This window comes from Rhinopithecus bieti, unplaced genomic scaffold, assembly GCF_001698545.2.
Source record: "Rhinopithecus bieti isolate Rb0 unplaced genomic scaffold, ASM169854v2 scaffold_19546, whole genome shotgun sequence".
Taxonomy (NCBI): Eukaryota; Metazoa; Chordata; class Mammalia; order Primates; family Cercopithecidae; genus Rhinopithecus; species Rhinopithecus bieti.
Genome location: NW_016809475.1, coordinates 96948 through 118561, shown reverse-complemented (window position 1 = coordinate 118561; position 21614 = coordinate 96948). Strand labels below are relative to the sequence as shown.

Sequence of the window (21614 nt, the reverse complement as noted above, 5' to 3'; positions counted from 1 at the left end):
CTTTATGTTGCTGTACTTACTGTTGAGAAATATATCAGATTTCGTCAAGTTCCAAGATACGTCAGGGAGAAAAAGATGGTAACACCACAAACAAGTAGCTAGGTGATGAATCTGCAACCTGACCCGAGGGCCCAGGAGCTGCCTGCAGTGCTTCCTCTGCTGAACTGATAACTTTGAAGGCCAGAAATAGTTGTTGGCATAGAAACTAAAACAAAACAGACAAAACCCATGTAATTTGCAAGTGATGTAGCTGTCCCTCCTCTTGCTTATCACCACGTGGTAATTGCGTGGACTGGGGTCTGCCCCAAGTAAATTACAGTTTACTTATCTGTAAAGCGAAATTAGGTCAGTTAGGCTAGACTGGCTGCCCTCCAAGGCCCATCCCAGCTTCCCATGTGGCTTCTCATTCCATGGATCTCCTACAGGACTCAGTAAAAACCATGGACAGCCCCCTCTCCTGCATCATCATCACAGAGCCCTTGTAGACTGTGCCTCTTCCCCAGTGTCACTGACTGGAAGGGTTGGAACAGCAGCTCAGTATCCTCAAGTTCATTTTAAGACCTTTACACCTGTTTCTACTAAGTCAGCTCTTCAGTCCCCGCCTCTACCACATAGAGGCTCTGAAATGCAAAGCATCCTCCCTGTGCAATTTGCAGATGATTCTGGAACTCTGCTGAGCTGCTCCTTCAGCCAGGAGAAAGGTGCATGAAGGAGGAGGCAAACAGAGAAGACAGACACCATCTCCTGCCAGACTGCCCTGTTGTTATCCTGCTCAAATTTACAGACAAATTTGTCATCTAAAAGAGTTTTGACACCTAAAACTCTTTCTTGGCCACATAACTTCATATAGACTCTCTCTATATACATACATACATATATATGTGTGTGTGTGTGAGATATATATATATATTTCCTTTGGCTATGAATTCCCCCACTAGAATGGCAGAAGCAGTGTATGCAACTGCCTCTCCATAGTTGGTGGTGGCCAACCTGCTTGGGAATTAAGACACTGGATGGTCCTTCTAGAAGATACACAATCCACTGCTGTTCCCTCAGTGAGAATATCTCTTAAAAACACCCAGTCCAGCTCCCATCCACAAGCTCTGCACCAGACCATGGGAATCGTGCTTCTTCATTATTCCCCTGCTGGCTCCCAGCTCAGCCCTCTGGCACCCTTGACCCAACTAGCCATGACCTTCACCTTTGCGCTTCTCAGCGGTGAGTCTGAGAGTCTCTCATTCCCTGACATTCCCAGAGACAGAGGTCCATCTCCTGCTTAGATGTCTTTAAACCTTCTCATTTGGCTTGAGAGAAGGTGTCTGACAATTCTCTCCAGAGAAATGTGGCCTCTCTCATAAGTCCTGAAGGTGGGAAAGGCTGATGCTGGCAGAACCAGGCTCCCAATCCCCTACCATGTTCTTTGCAGATAGACTGGCATCCTGCCTTAGGATATAGAAGTACTGGGCTCCTATTGTGGCATTCTTGGATGTTGAGGCTTCTGCTAATACTCTGAGATAACCAAAGAATCACCTAAACATGGTGATATACTCTTTTGCCAAAAATGATTAGTCCCTGTTGTGAAAAAAATATGTATTTTAAAATAACTTTTAATTTTTTCTGACCATATTATTATTTTACATGGTTAATATAGAATTAAAACTGATAGACCCAAGAACAATCAAATCCTACTGTGTCCAGGCATTTGACTGCCTGGATATACAATTGTAGTGAGGTGCTGGAGCCAGCGAACACACAAAGGACCACTGGAAAGCACAGCTCTGCAGCACTTTATTACACATGATCTCCTCCTCAGCCCAGATGTCTCCATGCCAAGAGCTGGGAAGCAGTGCAATTAGCTTCTGGTGTTTTGCCCTAAAGTTGTTTGCCCTCAATAGGTTTTGATTGAAAGGAAATCCCTGCAGTCCAAGAAGGATTTAAACAGAGATAAACTGAGAGCAAGAGAATATACGTTGACCAATAATGGCTAGGGCTGAACAGAGCCAGGTTATGGCCAGAGCTGGATCACCAGTTTGACCACTTTATGGGAAAGAAGAAAGCAGACAGAGAACAAGTGTCTTTTGATGGAACTGTGGGGAGAAGGGAGAGTTGGGGGAAGGAGGAGAGAAGAGTTAGAAGTGGCCAGTTTTCCCGGGTGCACCTGCAACTTGATCATCATGAGTGACAGGAGAGTCCCACACAGAGCCACCCCTGTGTGGATGACATGTTACTGTGGCAACCGCATCAACTACCACACTTGGCACAATCATGGTCTTTGAAACTGATCGATCTAGAGCAAATTTTTCTGAGAGACAAGCAAGGATTGGTAAAAAAGCTTCATCTACTTCCTTGAGGTCTCCATGTTTCCACATTTTACATGTTTCTTTTAAACCTTTAGTTCAGGCCGGGTGTGGTGGCTCACACCTGTAATCCCAGCACTCTGGGAGGCTGAGGCAGGTGGATTGCTTGAGCCCTGGATTTAAGACCAGCCTGGGCAACATGGTAAAACCCCATCTCTACTAAAAATACAAAAATTAGCTGGGTGTGGTGGTGCACATCTATAATCCCAGCTACTCAGGAGGTTGAGGAAGGAAAATCACTTGAACCCAGGAGATGGAAGTTGCAGTGAGCTGAGATCTGTGCCACTGCACTCCAGCCTGAGGAACAGAGCAAGAGGGCAAGACTCGGTCTCAAAAAAAAAAAAAAAAAAAAAAAAAAAGTAGGGGGGGCACTTTTAGTTCAATAGCCAAGTTTATAATTCTTTTATGCAGGTTTAGTAATCTCTCCTCTCCATGCTCTGTAATATTTTATAAACTTCCTAAGGGCAAACATCGGTGCGTAGAGCATGCTTTTGCTGTCGGGGATATGATGTCCTCGTTGGCATGGTGAAGGTGATCGCAGTGTAAATGTGCTGATGGGTAGCCATTCCCTTTTCATCTTGATGAAGTTAAAAGAAAAAAAAAAACCTCTAAGTAATTGTTACGTCAGAGGCCCAGAAAATACAGTCTCATCAATCCCAAGGTTTCTTTATGCTAGATTGAAGGAAAGATGCCTTTCCAACCTAATCTGGTCATAATTTGCTCAAAGGAAGAAGCATGCATGATTGAGTATCTGGAGGAGGTTTTCTCCTGGGGCTTGCAGGACCCAAATCAGCACCCTACGATACCAGCCATGGGCACAGAATAATAGGCACAGACCTTTAGAAAGAAAGAGCATCCACTCTGCATCCCTGACTTCAGCAAACACATTAGAACGATGCAGATCTAAACATACATCTGGAATGACTGGCTCTTGGTTTGGACACATCGATCAACACATAGATACATGCTTCCAAGGTTTGTTTCTTTTTTGAGATGGAGTCTCGCTCTGCCACCCAGGCTGGAGTACAGTGGCGTGATCTTGGCTCACTGCAATCTCTGCCTCCCGGGTTCAAGCAATTCTCCTGCCTCAGCCTCCCGAGTAGCTGGGATTACAGGCACACACCACCATGTCCAGCTTTTTTTTTTTTTTTTTAATTTTTAGTAGAGACAGTTTCGCCAGGCTGGTCTTGAACTCCTGACCTCAGCCTCAGAACTCAGCCTCAGAACTCCACCTACCTCAGCCTCTCAAAGTGTTGGGATTACAGGCATGAGCCACCGCACCTGGCCCCAAGATATCTTTTAAGTCAATCCTTTGTGCTATCTTTAACAATACAACTCTTAGGTCTTGTGCCTTAATTTCTACAAGTTCCTCTTGAATAGCCTTCATTGGGTTAGTTTTTAAGTCCTTGGTCATTTTCCTCACCATTTTCAGTACAAAACCTTCCAAGTTTACATATCTGACTGGTAGAGTCTACCATGAGGTCTGTCTTGAGACCTTATGTTGCTACTTTTTATCTCTGACTCTTTCCCAAAGAAAATTGTCAACACTTTAATTTATATATTTATCTCTGAGCATCAGTTTCCTCATCTGCAAAGTGAGGATAGTACTAGCACTTATTTAATAAAGATGAAGTCGGTTAATAGAGGCAAAGATCGAAGGATAGCTCCTGGCCTACAACAAGCACTGAATACATGTTCAACTTCTTTCTTGCTCTCCTCCTGTTGCTTGGGAAGCAGGTAAAATACTGTTTCAAATTTATTTGGAATGAATTGGAGATATTAATAGGGAAATATGGGATGCATCTCAGTTAAGCATCATGGTTGTAACCAAGTCTAGATCAGAGGTCAGCAAGCTATGACCTACAGGGCAAATCTATCCGGCTGACCGTAAATAAAGTTGTACTGGAACACAGCCACAGTCGCATCCTTTGATGCACAGATGACACAACTACAGAGCTGAGTAGTCACAACAGAGGTTATGAACTGAAAAACCTTAACTACTTACTATCCGTCCCTTTACAAAAAAAGTTCCCAACTCCTGATCTAGGCATTTAATGTTTTTCTTTAAGTTCTAGACAGGATCCTGAAAAGTTGCATTTGAATGGTGGTTTTGTAAAACACTACGATTTGCAACGCAAAGACATTTATGTTGTGTTTCAACTTTCTCAGGAAGAAAAACCAACAATAGACCTTTGAAAAGAAGAAGAAAAGAGGTAAAAGAAATGATCAATATGTTTTTCATAATTAAACATGTAATATTTAATATTCTGTACTGGGAGTAATAAGTCAGTTTTCTTAAATGGCATATGGAGCTAGTACTGGAGACTTAACGTTGACCAGAAGTTCATTTTAATACCCTCAATACCTGCTTCAGTGGAATCAGATCCCCAGTGCCCCAGTCATGTGCTCATGCAGGGGTCCCCGAGCAATGTGCACTTTCTTTTTTATTGATTGCTTGATTAATACATAATAGATAAAATACTTGGGGTACACGTGATAATTTGATACTTTCATATAATCAAATCAGGGTTATTGGGATATCCATCACTTTAAAGATTTACCTTTTTTGATGCCAGGAACATTCAGAGTATTCTTTTAGCTATTTTGAGATGTATAATCAATTCATGTTAATTATAATCACCCTATTGATCTATTGAAAACGCCAGGCTTTATTTCTTCTATCTAATGGTGTATTTGAACCCTTCGTCAATCTCTCTTTATCCCTCCTCTCTCAATGTGCAATTTCTTCTAGAACCCTCCACACCAAGCTTCCCTTTTAGCAGCAGAGAAAGCTCAAGTGAAAGGGAAGTGAAGCAAAGCAGTTGGCAAAGAGGGAGACAGATGCCACCCCGAAAGGTGCCCCATTAGGTGCCACTGTGCCATCCTGCCCTCTATCCCCTCAGTCAATGCCTGGAATGGGGGAGATGAGACTAAAATTTGAGGGTTTTTTTTTTTAACGTAACGTCAAAGCAATAATATGAGTGGAAATCTCCCTTCAAAACATCAGGAGGAAAATCATTGTGTGATAGGTAGATATGACCAACCAGGTTGAAAGTTAAGATCCTACCACATGCCAGGCTGTTGTGTAGTATTTTAGAGGGTGGAGTGGAGCACAACAGTATCTACAGCTATCTAATGTGCCATGAAAGAAAGACTTTGAAATGTAACTGATTCATGGGGGAAATCCCTCCAATACATTTTAAATTATAAAAGAAAGCTCTCAAGACAGGTGGAGAGGAACAACGCACAGTTGTAAAATAAGATGGAATGGAAAAAAAAAATGCTTCCTTGCAGGTCCAAGAATTCCCAGAGATGAAAATATCAATTTTAAACAACTTGAACTTCCTGTGACCTGTGGTGAGGTGAAGGGCACTCTATATAAGAAGAAATTCAAACAAGGTGAGTGTACTGGTCCATCTACGATTTTCAGCAGGAAAATATCCACACAGATAGCATACTGTTTAGGAGTAGACACCTGCTTTGAGGGTCTGCAAAACCAGCCTCAGGCTTGATGATTTGCTAGGAGCTTTCTTGGACTTGGGACATCATCATATTTACAATTAGGGTTTATGAGTGAAGTATGCAAAACATACCCTAGGGAAAAGGCACTTGGGGTGAAGTTCAGAGACAACCAAAAGCAAGCTTCCAGGAGTCCTCTCCCCGTGGAGTCATGCAGGACTCATTTAATTATTGCAGCAACAAACTGTGACAACACATGTAAAACGTTGTCTACCAGGGAAACCAGCCTGAGTTTAGGAGTCCAGGGTTTTTACCAGTCACATAGGCGCCCTCTGCCTAGCACATACCAAAATTCCAGATTCCCAGAAGGAAAGTGGGTGTTCAGCATGAACCGTATCATTTGTGCAAACAGTTTAGGCACAGTGAGCCCTCTTCTTCGTTTATGGTTATAGATAAATGCAATTTATTTACATATGTCTGAAAATAATACATCAGGACAGGTGGTTCCCGGATTACACAACATTTCAACAAGATCTCTTTGGATAGGCTCTCTCAAATTTATTCTTGTAAGAGAATATAAATAAATTGCATTTGTTTATAACCATAAATAACAGGGATTTTTCTTTAAAGGGCTTTATCTTTATGGATAAACAATATGTCTATCCATATTGTTTATTACAAACAGTTTAGCCCACAGTGAGTTCTGCGAATGATAGACTCTCCTAAAATCCAAATTCCTAAATGCCAGTGGCCAACCTTGCATATAGACAATGGGCAACCTTGCATATAGGCCCTCTAGGGAAAGTCTCAGGCCCACTCTGTTAACTCTGTTTCGCACAACAATGACATTTTCACACTTTTAAAATTCATAAAACATTAGCCTATGAGGCCATCTCCCCTTTCCCCTATGTGAAAGGCCCCCAAGACATCCAACTAGCACCCACTACAAGGGCAAGCACCTTAATACTTGGGTGGAAAATGTAGACATCTGAGAATCTCAGCATTAACTTTCACAGCCCCACTTCCCATAACATCTGTACAGCCTGCTGCTAAATGGTAAGATCACAAGGTTTAGAAGCAGAAGACCTGCGCTCAAGTTTCAGCTATACCAAGAGTGTCTGATTCATCTACAGCCAGGTGCTCGGTCTCTCTAACCTTGAACTTCCTTCTCTACAAAATCGGAACAATAATATAACTTGCCTCACTGTATTATTATGAGAAAAAATAAAATAACAGACATAAAATACTTTGCAAGTTACAATTGTTAAATTACAGAACTAATGTTCATCTGTCATGACTGACACCTCCCCACGACATAGTTCTTTGAGCACCAACAAATATAAATGTTTGCCCCATGACTATGTTGCATAAAGGTAATTTAACTTCTCCCACTATGTAACATTTCCATAATTACTTTTAATACAAAATAGCCATGAGTTCAAAATATGAAACATAATTGTCATTTGCTGGTTCAACAACATGGTACAAGACAAGGCAGACGTGGCTGTAGTAACAGCTTCCCCAGGGCCACCTGGGGACCCAAGAGCATGGTAGAGAGCTTTGTGCCTTCATCCACCTCTCTGAAATTCAGGTTGACTCTATATCAGGTCTCAGAGGAAAGAGGAGAAAGAATTCTGCTCATTCTTTAGGGCCATCCTTTGCACCCACCTCTGACCTTTGGAATATAGCAAAATACGTTGAAAAGGTAAATGTTAGTAGCAATATTTCTTCTCATTGCATGAAGGTCAAAGAAATGTACACACACGAAAGAAAGTCCCCTTCATCTCTGTTCCTTCAGGCTGGGTATGATACCCCTGATGTCTGACAGGAAAATTCAGACTCTACTGCTACGATCCTGAGCCCAAGTGGGAGGCTCCAGACCCCAGCATGGCGGGGGCCAAGTTCAGGTGTTTTCACAGTTGGGGAGCTCACCTTGCCTTGGTCTTGCAGGAATCTCAAAGAAGTGTATACAGAGTGAGGATGAAAGGTGGTTCACTCCCAGGGAATTCGAAATTGAAGGAGGCCGCAAAGCATCCAAGAACTGGAAGCTAAGTATACGCTGCGGTGGATACACCCTGAAGTTCCTGATGGAGGTATTCTAGTGACAAATGGCTGAAATAAGGATTTGGCTGTCACGCTTCACTAACACCAAGCTTTAGCAGAATTTCTCAGTGTCCAGAAATTCATCATGACTTCCTCTTCCAAGGTCTCAATGCATACGTTATCACTAACATTCTCACCCGAACATTACGTTGGCTGGCTTATATTACAGCGTAATCCTCTAAGTACTTTATTTCTTACCCTTTTGAAGGTTGGACAGTAAATTGTGGTGTTGACTCTACCACTAATAAACTGTGGAATTTGGTCACATGAAAGTAACTTAAGTTGGAGTAGAGATCTTAAATTTGGGGGGGAGGTAAATGTTAAATACACACACACATATATTTAACATATATATTTAACATATATACATATATATATGTAGTTCCTGGATTACAAAACATTTCAACAAGATTTCTTTGGATAGGCCACCTCAAACTTATTCTTATAAGAGAATAGAAATAAATTGCATTTTAAAGTAATATTGTTTCTCATATCAACCCCTTGATGTTACAAAGCAGGGACAGGGTCTTTGCTGCAGATGAACGTGTGTCTTTCAACTCCAAATGCAGTGCTTTCTGTTGCACACCCACAGGCAGTCCTTCCTCGTGCCACTCTGACAATTAAAAAAAAGATCTGCCAGGCACAGTGGCATATGTCTGTAGTCCCAGTTACTCAGAAGACAGAGGCAGGAGGATCACTTGAGCCCAGGGGTTCTGGGCTGTAGTGTACTATGCCAGTCAGGTGTCCATGCTAAGTTCAGCATCAACATAGTGGATCACCAGAGTGCCTAAGAAAGTGTGAAACAGTCCAGGTTGGAAACAGAGCAGGTCAATACTTCCCTGCTGATTAGTAGTAGGATTGTGGCTGTGAGTAGGCACTGCACTGCACTCCAGCCTGAGCAACATAGCAAGACCCCATCTCTAAAAATAAATAAATAATATACAAAGTAAAAGATCTTTGCTCAGCAAATACTTATTGAACCACATCTAAAGCTATGGAGGGTATACAAAGTGTGAGCCCCTTCCCAGAAGGAAGGCTGTGCTTTCATAATTACAGGCCTGGACAGGGTGTCAGTGTTCTCACAAGACACCTGCAGGAAGAGGTACAATAGTTCAAAGAAGAGAAAGTCATTTCTGGCTTTGAGGTTGAGCACCATTTTGTGGAACTCTTGCACTGAGCTAGGCCTAAAAAGACAAACAACTAGCAAAAATGTAGAATGGGTCATTCTACATACAGAGAAAGGACAGCACGCAAATCTGCTCCACAGTGTGTCAAGAAATTGGGAGTAATGAGGTGGCTGCATTCTCTGGACTCATTGTAGAACTCATGAGGCCAGAGCAAGGCATTGAAATGCTTCCTTTAATCCCTGGAGAATCATGAAAAGTAATTTCCATGAAAACACCTTGAATTTGAGTTAATAGTGGGATATCCAGGTAGGAGTATTTGGAAGGCAGTCAGAAACACTAAGTTCACAAAATAAAAGCAAGAACCCATCAAATCATTCCTCTCTTTTCTTTTTTAGAAAGGATTTCTGCCAGAACCATCAAGCACAAGAAAAAAGGTGATGATCAAGTGACCTTCTGCCAATGTCTCGTCTATTATGTTGTTGATTTTCTATCTCTGTCACCTTACAATCTTTAAATCGACCCATCATTGCAAATTTTGATTTCATAATACGATGCTTTCACAGTTGCTGCTTTCAAACATTATTCAATGTGTAAGTCCAGGGCTCATTTGAGCATCAAAGCAATTGAGATAGAGGTAGAAACAATCCTCAGAAATAGATTAAGAGACAGAACTGAACTGTATGTGTTTTTTAGTAAAGGAGCTAAATGCCATACCTTTTTTTTTTTTTTTTTTAAGAGAGAGAGTCTCGTTCTGTCACCCAGGCTGGAGTGCAGTGGCGCCATCTAGGCTCACTGCAACCTTCACCTCCCTGGTTCCAGCAATTCTTGTGCCTCAGCCTCCCCAGTAGCTGGGACTACAGGCACGTGGCATGGCACCCGGCTATTTTTTTGTATTTTAGTAGAGACGGGGCTCCACCATGTTGGCCAGGCTGGTCTCAAACTCCTGACCTCATGTGATTTGCCCTCCTCAGCCTCCCAAAGTGCTGGGATTACAGGTATGAGTCACCATGCCCAGCGCCATACTTTCTTTAAATATAAAAGATAAGGCTGGCATTGGAAAAATAAGCATGAGTTTGAAATGCACAAAACAATGTGCCTTTGCAACCTCAACATAAACACTGGTTGTTTTTCACTGTTTTTTCTGGATTCTACATTTTAGAAATAAATATGAAGCAAAAGTTCCCCTAGAAACATCCCATGGTCACTACACATGATCTAATGAAAAATTCCCCCTAAAATGTATATATAGCCATATGTCACCCAGGGAAGCAAACAACAAAAAACATTCTCTCCTTTTCTTTTATCTTTTACTTCCACCACACACACACACACACACACACACACACACACACACACAGAGTTCTTCAGGTGAAAATTTTTGAGTGGCAGGTAGAGTGCCCTGTGAGGCTGCTGGACCTGGAAAATCTTCTCCTTTGTGGAGAGGCCCTTTGGCCCCAGCAAAGGGGCTGCACAGACCTCACTTCCATCTGTGAAGGTGAATTCTCCCTCCATGGAGGTAGTATGTGCAGTTCACAGACCAGTGGTCTTCATGCTATGTGTATTCTAAGGAAAAATGATGAGACCACTGATGCCTTCCATGGCCTCTCCAAGGCTGGGTATAAGAGAGAACCTGGTGAAGGAAGGAGATGGAAGAACTTCAATTCTCATAAGCTCTAACATGGGTGACCTTGGATATTTCTGCCATACCAGGAAGTCACAATCTTTACAAAGCTGGCTCCTGGGGCTACCTGCTCCACTGGCTTTATGACTAGAGACTCGGTGACTAGGCTCTGTATCCACTAGGTTTTCTGGAGAAAGAGACATTATTTGGTATGATTATTAAAACCAAACATGTCTACCAACTGCCAGACAGTCAAGGCTGATGCAGTCTGGGCTCATCCATTGAGTTGGCCATCTCCCATGCCTTCCTCACAGGCACCGTCTCTCCATTCCCTGAGGGCCCACAGCTCTAGAGGTGCAATTGCCTCAGTTCTCAGAGGATCTCTCCGAAGGGTCTATCTTCCCTCCTCTCTCCTTTGTTTCTAACGCTTGTGTCACTCTCAGCACCGTGTGGTAAGTGCTACTGTTGCCAGCTTTCCTGCTCATAAGTTTTTGTTAAACCTGCTGGCGATAGCTGAGACACTCCAGGATAATAAGACGTAAAAGTCCAAGCTAATCATTTACTGGCTGTGGAAGAGGGAGAAACCTCTTGTCCCAAGTGACAATTGTGTTCATTTGTTCATGCACTTATGCATCCATTCAACAAACAACAGTGGAACCACTGCACAGCTCCAGGTGATGGGCATGGCCAATGAAATAATGCAAAACAAAGGAGGCCGAAAGGATGAACCTGAGGATTCTGTCAACTTCATTGTCTTACCTGCGTGAATAACTAACAGGATGGAGTGGGAGATTCTAGGCCACTAAGATACTATACTTTACCTTCGCCAAAAGGCCCAGATTGACTCTGGCAGGTGGTAATATGGCCACCTCTTCTATCATTGTGCCTTTGATCACACTGAGTGGTTTGTCTAAGGCCTCTCTACCCTGAGCTACAGGTAAAAGCTGAAGCAGGCATTGTTTCATCCCACAGATACCCTAGGTCAAAGCAAGCTCTCAAGATTCAGGAGAAAGTGGAGAGGTGCTTACCTTCAGGAGAAGAGCTACAGTACTGGGGATCTTGGAGGAATTTTGTCTTCAAAGATGTGTTCCTGGAGAGCTGCAGAAAGGGGTGGAGTTCTTCCTGGGACACCTGCATGGCGTCCAGGACTCTGGGTCCTGTGGTCACTGGGAGCTGTGGAGGAAGAGTCAGCTGATTCCCTTTGCAGCCTCTCTGGATGGAATGACACTTCCTTTCTTTCTTTTTTTCTTTTTTCTTTTCTTTTCTTTTTTTTTTTTTTTAACAGAGTCTAACTCTGTCACCAGGCTAGAGTGCAGTGGTGCAATATCAGCTCACTGCAACTTCTGCCTCCTGGGTTCAAGCGATTCTCCTCCCTCAGCCTCCCAAGTAGCTGTGACTACAGGCGCACACCACCACACCCAGCTAATTTTTGTATTTTTAGTAGAGACGGGGTTTCACCATGTTGGCCAGGATGGACTCGATCTCTTGACCTTGTGATCTGCCCTCCTCAGCCTCCCAAAGTGCTGGGATTACAGGCGTGAGCCACTGCACCTGGACACTTCCAAATGTAGACACACATGCCTGAAGGCCCCTTGAAGTAGGAGGACCAGTAGAGTTGCTCCAGCTCAGTCTCCCTGAATGGCTTCATGAAGGCCTGCCTGGGGTGTGAGAGTCAGGAAATGGCACTTGCATTGGGCCAAACTGTCACTGACACATAATTTAGTGTTTTTTTATTCTTCAGTTAGATGTGCAGGCCCATAAAAGCAGACATGAAACAAAGGAAGGGCTGTGGCATGAATCCCTTAAAAATAAAGAAGTCTGTTCGAATGTGGGATTAATGAAAAATCACACTCAATATTATACCAGTCTTTCTGTTTTTTTTCAACAGAGAATACTGGAGTCTCACAACAATACCTTAGTTGACCCTTATGTAAGTATAAATTTCCAACTATGACCCCAAAATAGGTCAGGTCTTTCTCCAGGCACACTATGTCATGACTGCCTTTCCCCAAAGCATGCTCAGTCTCAGTTGGAGTACGTTGCTGTGTGTGATGAGCAGATGCAAGCCAGGTACCTGGGTCTGGGATTGGGTGTCTCAGTGCAAAAGCATCCTTTTGTTTCAGTAGAAATCTTCAAATTTCCTCATTTCCCTTAGAAAGTGAGTACGGGAGACTGAGCTCTAGATCACCGAGGTCTCCAGAGACAAGAACTTGAAGTAGTAATGGGCAGGGCTGGCCTGCTGATTAGGGAGAAGGATCGAATGTCAGAAAATAAAAGTATTTTCAAGTAGGTGGCATGAATGGACAGGAAAATCCCAAATATCCGTTCCAAGGTGCAGACAGAGCTCACTCAGCCAGAAGGAACAGACTGAGCCAAGCTGGTGAGTTCGAGGTGTGGACTCTGTCATTAGTTCTGCAGAGGAACACACACAGGAAAAGTGAGTCTCTTATGAAGCCCCTATTGCCCGTCTTGAGGGAGGTTTAGGCTCAGTGTGCTGAGCTGGTTAGGACAAAAACCATCACCACTTGGCAAATGATGAGGCATGCTTACTCTCACTTCTTGACTGGTGCTCAATGATGTACAAACCTGATTCCACAGGCTCCATTATCAACCAAAATCAAGGCCGTTTAGGAATAAATAAATTTATTTGAGACAAGATCTTGCTGTGTCACCCAGTCTGGAATGCAGTGACAGAATCACAGCTCACTGCAGCCTTAACCTGCTGGGCTTAAGTGATCCTCCCACCTCAGCTTCCCAAATAGCCAGGACTACAGGTGCATGCCACCACATCAGCTAATTTTTTAAATTTGTTGTAGAGCCAGGGTCTCACTATGTTGCCCAGGCTTGTCTTGAACTCCTGAGCTCAAGTGAACCTCCCAGCTCCCAACCCAAGTGATCCTCTCAGCCTCCCAAAGTGCTAGGATTACAGGCATGAGCCACAGTGCTAGCCAGGAAGAAATAATTTGGTAATGATTTATTGAAAGCCAAATGTGAGGAGTGACTCAATAAAACACACCAACAAAGTTGGGAGTGTTTGGAGTTTTTTACAAATTGAAACGCCTTTTTTTTTTTTAGATGCAGTCTTGCTCCATTGCCCAGGCTGGAGTCCAGTGGCACAATCTTGGCTCACTGCAACCTCCACCTGCTGGGTTCAGGCAATCCTCCTGCCTCAGCCTCCCGAGTAGCTGGGACTACAGGTGTGTGCCACCACGCCTGGCTCATTTTCTATATTTTTAGTAGAGACAGCATTTCACCATGCTGGCCAGGCTGGTCTTGAACTCCTGACCTTGTGATCTGCCTGCCTCAGCCTCCCAAAGTGCTGGCATTACAGGCATGAGCCACCACACCAGTCACAAGTTGAAATGCTTTTATAGCAGAGGTCCCCAAACTCTTTGGTGCGAGGGACTAATTTCGTGGAAGACAGTTTTTCCACAGACCAGGATGGGGTCGGGGGCAGGGTGATTTGGGGATGTTTCAAGCACATTAAATTTATCCTGCCCTTTATTTCTATTATTATCACATTGTAATAGATAATGAAATAATGAAATAATTATACAACTCACCATTAAGTAGAATCAGTGGGAGCCCTGAGCTTGTTTTTCTGCAACTAAATGTTCCCACCTAGGGGTGATGGGAGACAGGGACAGATCATCAGGCATTAGATTCTCAAAAGAAGCATGCAACCTAGATCCCTCGCATGTGGAGTTTACAGTAGGGTTTGTGCTCCTATGAGAATTTAATGCTGCTGCTGATCTGACAGGAGGCGGAGCTCAGGCAGCAATGCAAGCAATGGGAAGCTGCTGTAAATGCAGATGAAGCATCATTCACTCACCCACCACTAACCTTCTGCTGTGTGACCCATTTCCTTAAAGGCCATGGATTGGTACGGGTCCTTACCCCAGAAGCTGGAAACCCCTGTTTTGTAGAAAAGGTTAGGAGAAGGGAGAGGGACTCCTCACACCAGAGCTTTCCTTTCTCATTGAAGGGTACAACACAGAAGTTACAATTATTGGATATAGATCACAACATACAGGCTTAAATGTCTCCATGTAAGACAATCAGTAAAACTCTAAGATTCAGAAATAAGTCAGTGTCCTTTTCAGCGTCACTAGGTTATGCATTAACCACTGTGTCAACAATTTGAGAGACTCATGATAAGATTCAGGGACAAGATTTCACCATGAATCACAAGACCTTCCTAAGGTGGGTTAATTGGAAAGCCTGTTTACTTTTAAACTAAACTGCCAAATGTGACCTATAGATTATCACATTCCCCTTTTGATTAAAAAAAAAAAAAAAATTCCCATGGAAGCATTGCTGATCAATCTGCTAGGTTAGGGGGATAGATGTTCTTCATTCCTTGTCAATGGGAAGGCTTATTCCAGGGAGTCATGTCCCTCAGCGGGGGAACAAAACCTTGTTACTGCAGCTAGGCCAGTTTGCTGACAACATGAGGTAGGTCATAACATAAGGCTACATGCTATTCTCCCGAATGATAAATCATCTCACTGGGAAATCAGTATTTTGGCCTTACCCATTGATCTAAAGCAAGCAGAAATGCAAATCATGAGTGACTTAATAGCCAAGAAAATAAACTATGTTTATTATTAGGTTGGCACAGAAAAGAAGTTGCAGTTTTTACCACCAGAAGTAATGGTGAAAACCACAATTACTTTCTTGCACCAACCTAATATTATAATCACAACAACTTGAAAACCTCAGTAGAACGAAGAAATTAGTCCTAAGAGTGACCAAATGAACAAGTCATCAACTTATAGTTGCTGTTGCTTGCTGAATCATCTCTAGTCTTCAGAATTTCGTAATTTTACTTTTCTTGGAAGAAGTAAAACAATAAGAGATTCGTAGCATTAATAATTTGAATAGCAAAATATAATGCACACAAAATTATAATCAAAAGAGAATTTGTATACAAGAATGGGAGGCAAAAGAACCTATTCCATTAGGGAGCCAACTAAGAAAGAAAATTAAATCCAGGTTCTGCTTTAGAGACTTACTATAACCAGGAAATAATTAAGTCCAAATTGCAAGTAAATAGTAATTTTTGAAACTCAAAAACAATGGTCCGGACTAGAATCTAATAACAACTACACTATAATTTTCTTCTGAAAGATAATTTTTTCTCTCTTCAATCTCCCTTTCCTGCCAAAGAAAAATCATAGGCCAATTTTATTTGCAATATAAGTTTTAGTCTTGTTCTGTTTGACCTGATTATTTATGTAAAAGGCAACAGGAATAGTGATTGTCCATATAGGCTCCTTTTCTTCATCAGACATTTTAGACTAGACTTTTTTTTTTGAGATGGAGTCGTGCTCCATCACCCAGGCTGGAGTGCAGTGGTGCAATCTCTGCTCACTGCAAGCTCCACGTCCTGGGTTCAAGCCATTCGCCTGCCTCAGCCTCCCTAGTAGCTGGGACTACAGGCACCCGCCACCGCTCCCGGCTAATTTTTTTTGTATTTTTAGTAGAGATGGGGTTTCACCGTGTTAGCCAGGATGGTCTCATTCTCCTGACCTCGTGATCCACCCGCCTCAGCCTCCCAAAGTGCTAGGATTACAGGCGTGAGCCACTGCGCCCAGCCTAGATTAAACTTTTAAAAGCTTCTTCAGGATAGAAAGCCAAGTCAAGGATTTATCATCAGATCGTGCCTGTACTACTTGTAAGAATTGGGTAAATTCCTCCTTTCTTGAAGTCCCCCAAATACCTCAAAGTTTCTGGGCCTGTCAGGAAGGGACATTACTTAACACGAGGTCAAAAAACCTACAAGGGATTGCAGTACATTGAGCTCCATAGAGACAGTGCTGGGGCAAGTGAGAGCTGGACAGGCACTGGGCGACTCTGTACCTTGCTGAGGAAAAATAACTAAACATGGGCAAAGGAGATCCTAAGAAGCTGAGAGGCGAAATGTCATCATATGCATTCTTTGTGCAAACTTGTCAGGAGGAGCATGAGAAGAAGAACCCAGAAGCTTCAGTCAGCTTCTCAGAATTTGTTAAGAAGTGCTCAGAGATGTGGAAGACCATTTTTGCTAAAGAGAGAGGAAAATTTGAAGATATGGCAAAGGCGGACAAGGTCCGTTATGAAAGAGAAATGAAAACCTGTATCCCTCCTAAAAGGGAGAAAAAAAAGTTCAAGGATCCCAATGCACCCAGGCATCCTCCTTTGGCCTTTTTCGTGTTCTGCTCTAAGAATCGCCCAAAAATCAAAGGAGAACATCCTGGCCTGTCCATTGATGATGTTGTGAAGAAACTGGCAGAGATGTGGAATAACACTGCTGTAGCTGACAAGCAGCTTTATGAAAATATGGCTGCGAAGCTGAAGGAAAAATACAAAAAGGATATTGCTGCATATCGAGCTAAAGGAAAGCCTAATTCAGCAAAAAAGGGAGTTGTCAAGGCTGAGAAAAGCAAGAAAAAGAAGGAAGAGGAAGAAGATGAAGATGAAGAAGAAGATGATGATGAATAAGTTGGTTCTAGCGCAGTTTTTTTCTTATCTGCAAAGCATTTAGGCCACATGGACACACTTCACTCCCTTTAAATAAAAAAACTCAAATGTAAGACTGTGTAAGATTTGTTTTTAAACTGTACGCTGTCTTTTTTTGTATAGTTAACCACTCCGGAATGTGTCTTTAGATAGCCCTGTCCTGGTGGTATTTTCAATAGCCACTAACCTTGCCTGATACAGTATGGGGGCTGTAAATCGGCATGGAAATTTAAAGCAGGTTCTTGTTGGTGCACAGCACAAATTAGTTTTATATGAGGGTGGTAGTTTTTTCATCTTCAGTTGTCTCTGATGCAGTTTTTACAAAATAATTGTTGTTCTGTTAACTGAACACCACTCTGTAATTGCAAAAAAAAAAACAGTTGCAGCTGTTTTGTTGACATTCTGAATGCTTCTAAGTAAATAAAATTTTTTTAAAAACTCTGTGAGAGAACTGTGTAGACAAGGTACCAGGTCGGTCTTCTTCCATGTCTATTGGCTCTACAAAGCCAATCTCAATCCCTCAAAACAGTGTTGTCATACTTGAAAATACAACACTCTAGTCAAAGCCTTGGTAAAATAATCAGTGTTTCCAATCTGTCCTGTTACAAAAGAAACAGATTATTATTGGACTTATGCAAACAACCATTGCCATAAGAATGTTTTCTTGTGTAATCAAAAACGTAGTAAAGACAATACAGGAATTATCTTAATAAAAATAAGTTTTGGGTCAGGCGCGGTGACTAACACCTGTAATCCCAGCACTGTGGGAGGCCAAGGCAGGCGGATCACCTGAAGTCAGAAATTTGAGACTAGTCTGGTCAACATGGTGAAACTCTGTCTCTACTAAAAATACACAAAAAATTAACCAGGCATGGTGGCATGTGCCTGTAGTCTCAGATACTCGGGAGGCTGAGGCAGGAGAATCGCTTGAACCCAGAAGGCAGAGGTTACAGTGAGCCAAGATTGCACCACTGTACTCTAGCCTGGGCAACAGAGTGAGACTCCATCTCAAAAAAAAAAAAAGTTTTAAAAAGAGATTTTAGAATTAAAAATCAGTATCTCTTTTAATTTTATTAAAAGCAAAGCAATATTTTAAGCAAATCTTGTTCTAACATAGGGGACCAAATTTTTTGTCTTTTATCAGTGTAGTTTTAATATCAAATCTCAATCTTTAGAAAGACTTATAATTTCCTTTTCATTGTAGCTAACTTGATCATACACAAAATTTATTTCATTCACAAACCTTATTATGATTTAGACTGTTTATGAAATGCTTGGACTTTTTGCTTTTGTCTGTACTTTCTTAAATAACTAGACATTTTACTTTAGAACAAAAAATTTACCATTCAAGACTTTTTTCTCATGTAAAATTATTCTCTTTTAACCTATCTTACCAAAATATTCATAACTTTCACTTTTCTCCCTCCTTCTTACTGGTTCCTTTCTATATTGGTCCTTATTTTAAAACAACCTTAAATAACCCCTGAATTAAACACAATTACTTTTCTCAGTAAAGAACATATTTTATGCCTTCTTGTAATTTTCTGTCATTAAAACACATCTTACTTTTTTGACACATTTTAAATGTAGAATTATATATATTAATTAGAATGTTTAAACTTTCAGTAACTTTAAATTTTATTGAAAACCTAGGAAACAAGAAATCTTGAATTGTCTGTCACATGACAGTATCTTACAAATGAGAACTCTTTTATAATTTTAGAAACATTTTCCCATAACAAAACATTTTTTATCTTAATTGGAATTGACCTAGATGTATAATGAGCATCTATTTTTGAGTTTAATTTAGCAAAACTTTAAGATCATAAATTACATTAAAAGTTTATATATGTTTATCCCATTTACATTTATTTTATTTATTTTTAACAGTTTACCTAGATTACTTATGAAAACTGATATATTAGACAAAGCTAGTCATCATTTCAAGTTATTTTCCTGTCAACCAATTTTATAGCCTGTGAATATCAGATGTTCACTTAGGAAAGAACCTTAAAGTTAAATATATGAGTATTTTGCTGATAACTCAGAAGACAGTTGTTTTATTAAAGCAAAATATTTAATCAGTCATACTTATCAAAAGATTTATTCAAGTCATGTGAACTTAGATATTTGGGACTACTAATTCCTGAGCATTAATGTATTTGTAAGTCAATCTGGTACTACATAGAGACTTTATAGCTCTGCTTTTAAAATTCTGGTCATGAATCAGGTAAATTTCACCAGTTTAAAAGGAGAGTTGAATTAAATTGTGCCTTTCAAAATGGTACAAGTTAAAGTTATCTGTCCTGCATGACCGAAGCCCTTACTGAGTGTAGCAAATTTATATCTCAAAGCACAGAGAAAGAATTTAATCCTTCCGTAATGCTAATGAAGTTTTACATCTCCAAGGGACTGTGAAGTCCAGTAGGGCATTTAAAGGGTATTATCTGATATCAGATAAAGGGTTTAATTGGGTTTACTTCTACTTTAATGGGGGTGGTTGAATACGTTTTACCAATGTCAGCAGGAGATTGGGAGCATAAATGATCCAGCAAAACTTGCAATAACTCATCAGTGTCATTCGTCAGTCTTGGGTCAGAAAAAAATGTTGGTGATAATTATGATCATTTTAATTGTTTCATTTTCATTCTTTAGTTGTTCTGTTTGCTCCTTCTGTTCCAAATGTAAATACGTTTTCCCCCTTTTGAGAGAAGGAAATGTGTGTATTGTGACATTGCAAAATCTCTACCTAAGAGACAGATGGGAGCCAAGAGGACAAGTAGAAAGGAATAAATTCATTTAAGGAAGAATATGAAGGCACAGGGGTAGAAGGAGGAGAAGCAATTGGAATGAAAGGGAGAAAGCTTTTGAAGTCCTTTTCAAATCAGAAATAGTGTGAGATAGCCTTTTGCTTATCTCTTCAATGAAGGCCATTTTTTCCCCCAGGATTTCTTTTAGGAGCATCTCACTGCTATTGGAAGTAAGTCAATTTGTCTGGTTCTAAAACCAGCTTTTTCCAATTGTGCATGGCAATACATCCGCTTAGGCATTTTCAAAAGATCCCCATTTTGGCCAGTGCTGCTTATGACCATCCTGGGTTACATGGGTCCACTTATCTAAGTACTTGCAAGAAGAAGGACCCTAAGTGTTACATATCAAACCAGTTGGTGCTGTTTCCCATCTTGGTTGTTTTGAATGAGACAAGTAATGTAGTGGATCAAGTGTGGTGGTTTTGAATTTTTGTTCCCCAAAATTTCACTCAATAGGCTGAAAAGATTCTCTTACATGTCTCTCATTCCAGAGTCACCTCCAAAGAAGTTTCAGGGTATTCATGGGCAAGAGATCATCAGTTTTTATGAAGCCTGCCAGCTGAGCAAAAAGTTCACAGTGTGGGGATTTTCCTGTGAGACTGCTCCATGTTGTGGGGGGTATGCCCTGACACCTCTGCTTTTTTGGGTTTCCTAGAAACCACTTGGTTGTAGACAGAGAAGTTTTCTTAACTTCAGAGCAAGAGTGCCCTCCTTCATGCACTCAAAAAGGAGAAAGCTAAGGAAAGGTTGTCCCATTCAAAACCTTGAGAGAAACAATTCACAGAGCTCCTATTTTATGCTACCCTAGGATTCAACAAAAACTCCTGTCTAGTCAAGGAGAAAACCAGCTTCAAAAAACCAGAACTTCCACCATGATGAGAAGTTCATTTATTTTGGGAGGAACTCGTCTGCAACACCCAGCCAGGGCATCCAAGTTCAGGAACACAATGTGTTATGTATTCATTACCAGTACCTGCACAAAGGTCGGAAGCCACTCTACGTGGTCCAGGGAAGTCACTCCAAAATTCTGCCAACTACACCAGAATGTTGACCAAAATTAAGCCTGTTGAGAAAGAAATCATTTGAAAATGGTTTATTGAAAGCCAAATGTGAGGATCAATCCAAGAAAACACACCAACAAAGTTGAGAGTGTTCCAGAGTCTGTTACAAATTGGAATGATTTTATAGGTAGAGTCAGGAGAAGGAAGAGGGACTCCTCACACCAGAATTGTCCTTTCTCATTGAAGGATACAATAGAGAGGTTACAATCATTGGATACAGATTGCAACATACAGGCTCAAATGTCTTCATGCAAGACAATCAGTAAAATTTTATGATTCAGAAATAAGTCAGCACCCTTTTCAGGGTCAGTGAGGTATGCATTAATCAGTGTGTCAACAACTTGAGGATCTCATCATGAGATTCAGGAACAGGATTTCACCATGAATCACAAGACCTTCCCAAGGTAGATTCATCTGGAAGCCTGTTTACTTTTAAATTAAAATGTCAAAAGTGGCCTGTAGGTTTTCGCTATCCTTTCTCGGCTTGCCATGTGGATGCAGAGAAAAGGGGGTCAGCCATACTTGAAACTTACCCAATTGTCCCATAGAACTGATGTTTATAGTTTCTTTTGAAT

At 41.4% G+C, this 21614-nt stretch overlaps 1 protein-coding gene across 1 annotated transcript in view; it reads left to right on the top strand.

Moving 5' to 3' along the window:
• Positions 1 to 21614, top strand: part of SP100 (SP100 nuclear body protein) — a 121930-nt gene that overhangs the window by 79020 nt on the left and 21296 nt on the right. Inside the window, exons 20-25 of the mRNA XM_017889516.1 lie at positions 4527 to 4570; position 4885; positions 5652 to 5756; positions 7767 to 7909; positions 9442 to 9480; positions 12556 to 12597. Coding sequence (XP_017745005.1) covers positions 4527 to 4570; position 4885; positions 5652 to 5756; positions 7767 to 7909; positions 9442 to 9480; positions 12556 to 12597 — 374 coding nt within the window. The remainder of the gene's footprint in view (positions 1 to 4526; positions 4571 to 4884; positions 4886 to 5651; positions 5757 to 7766; positions 7910 to 9441; positions 9481 to 12555; positions 12598 to 21614) is intronic.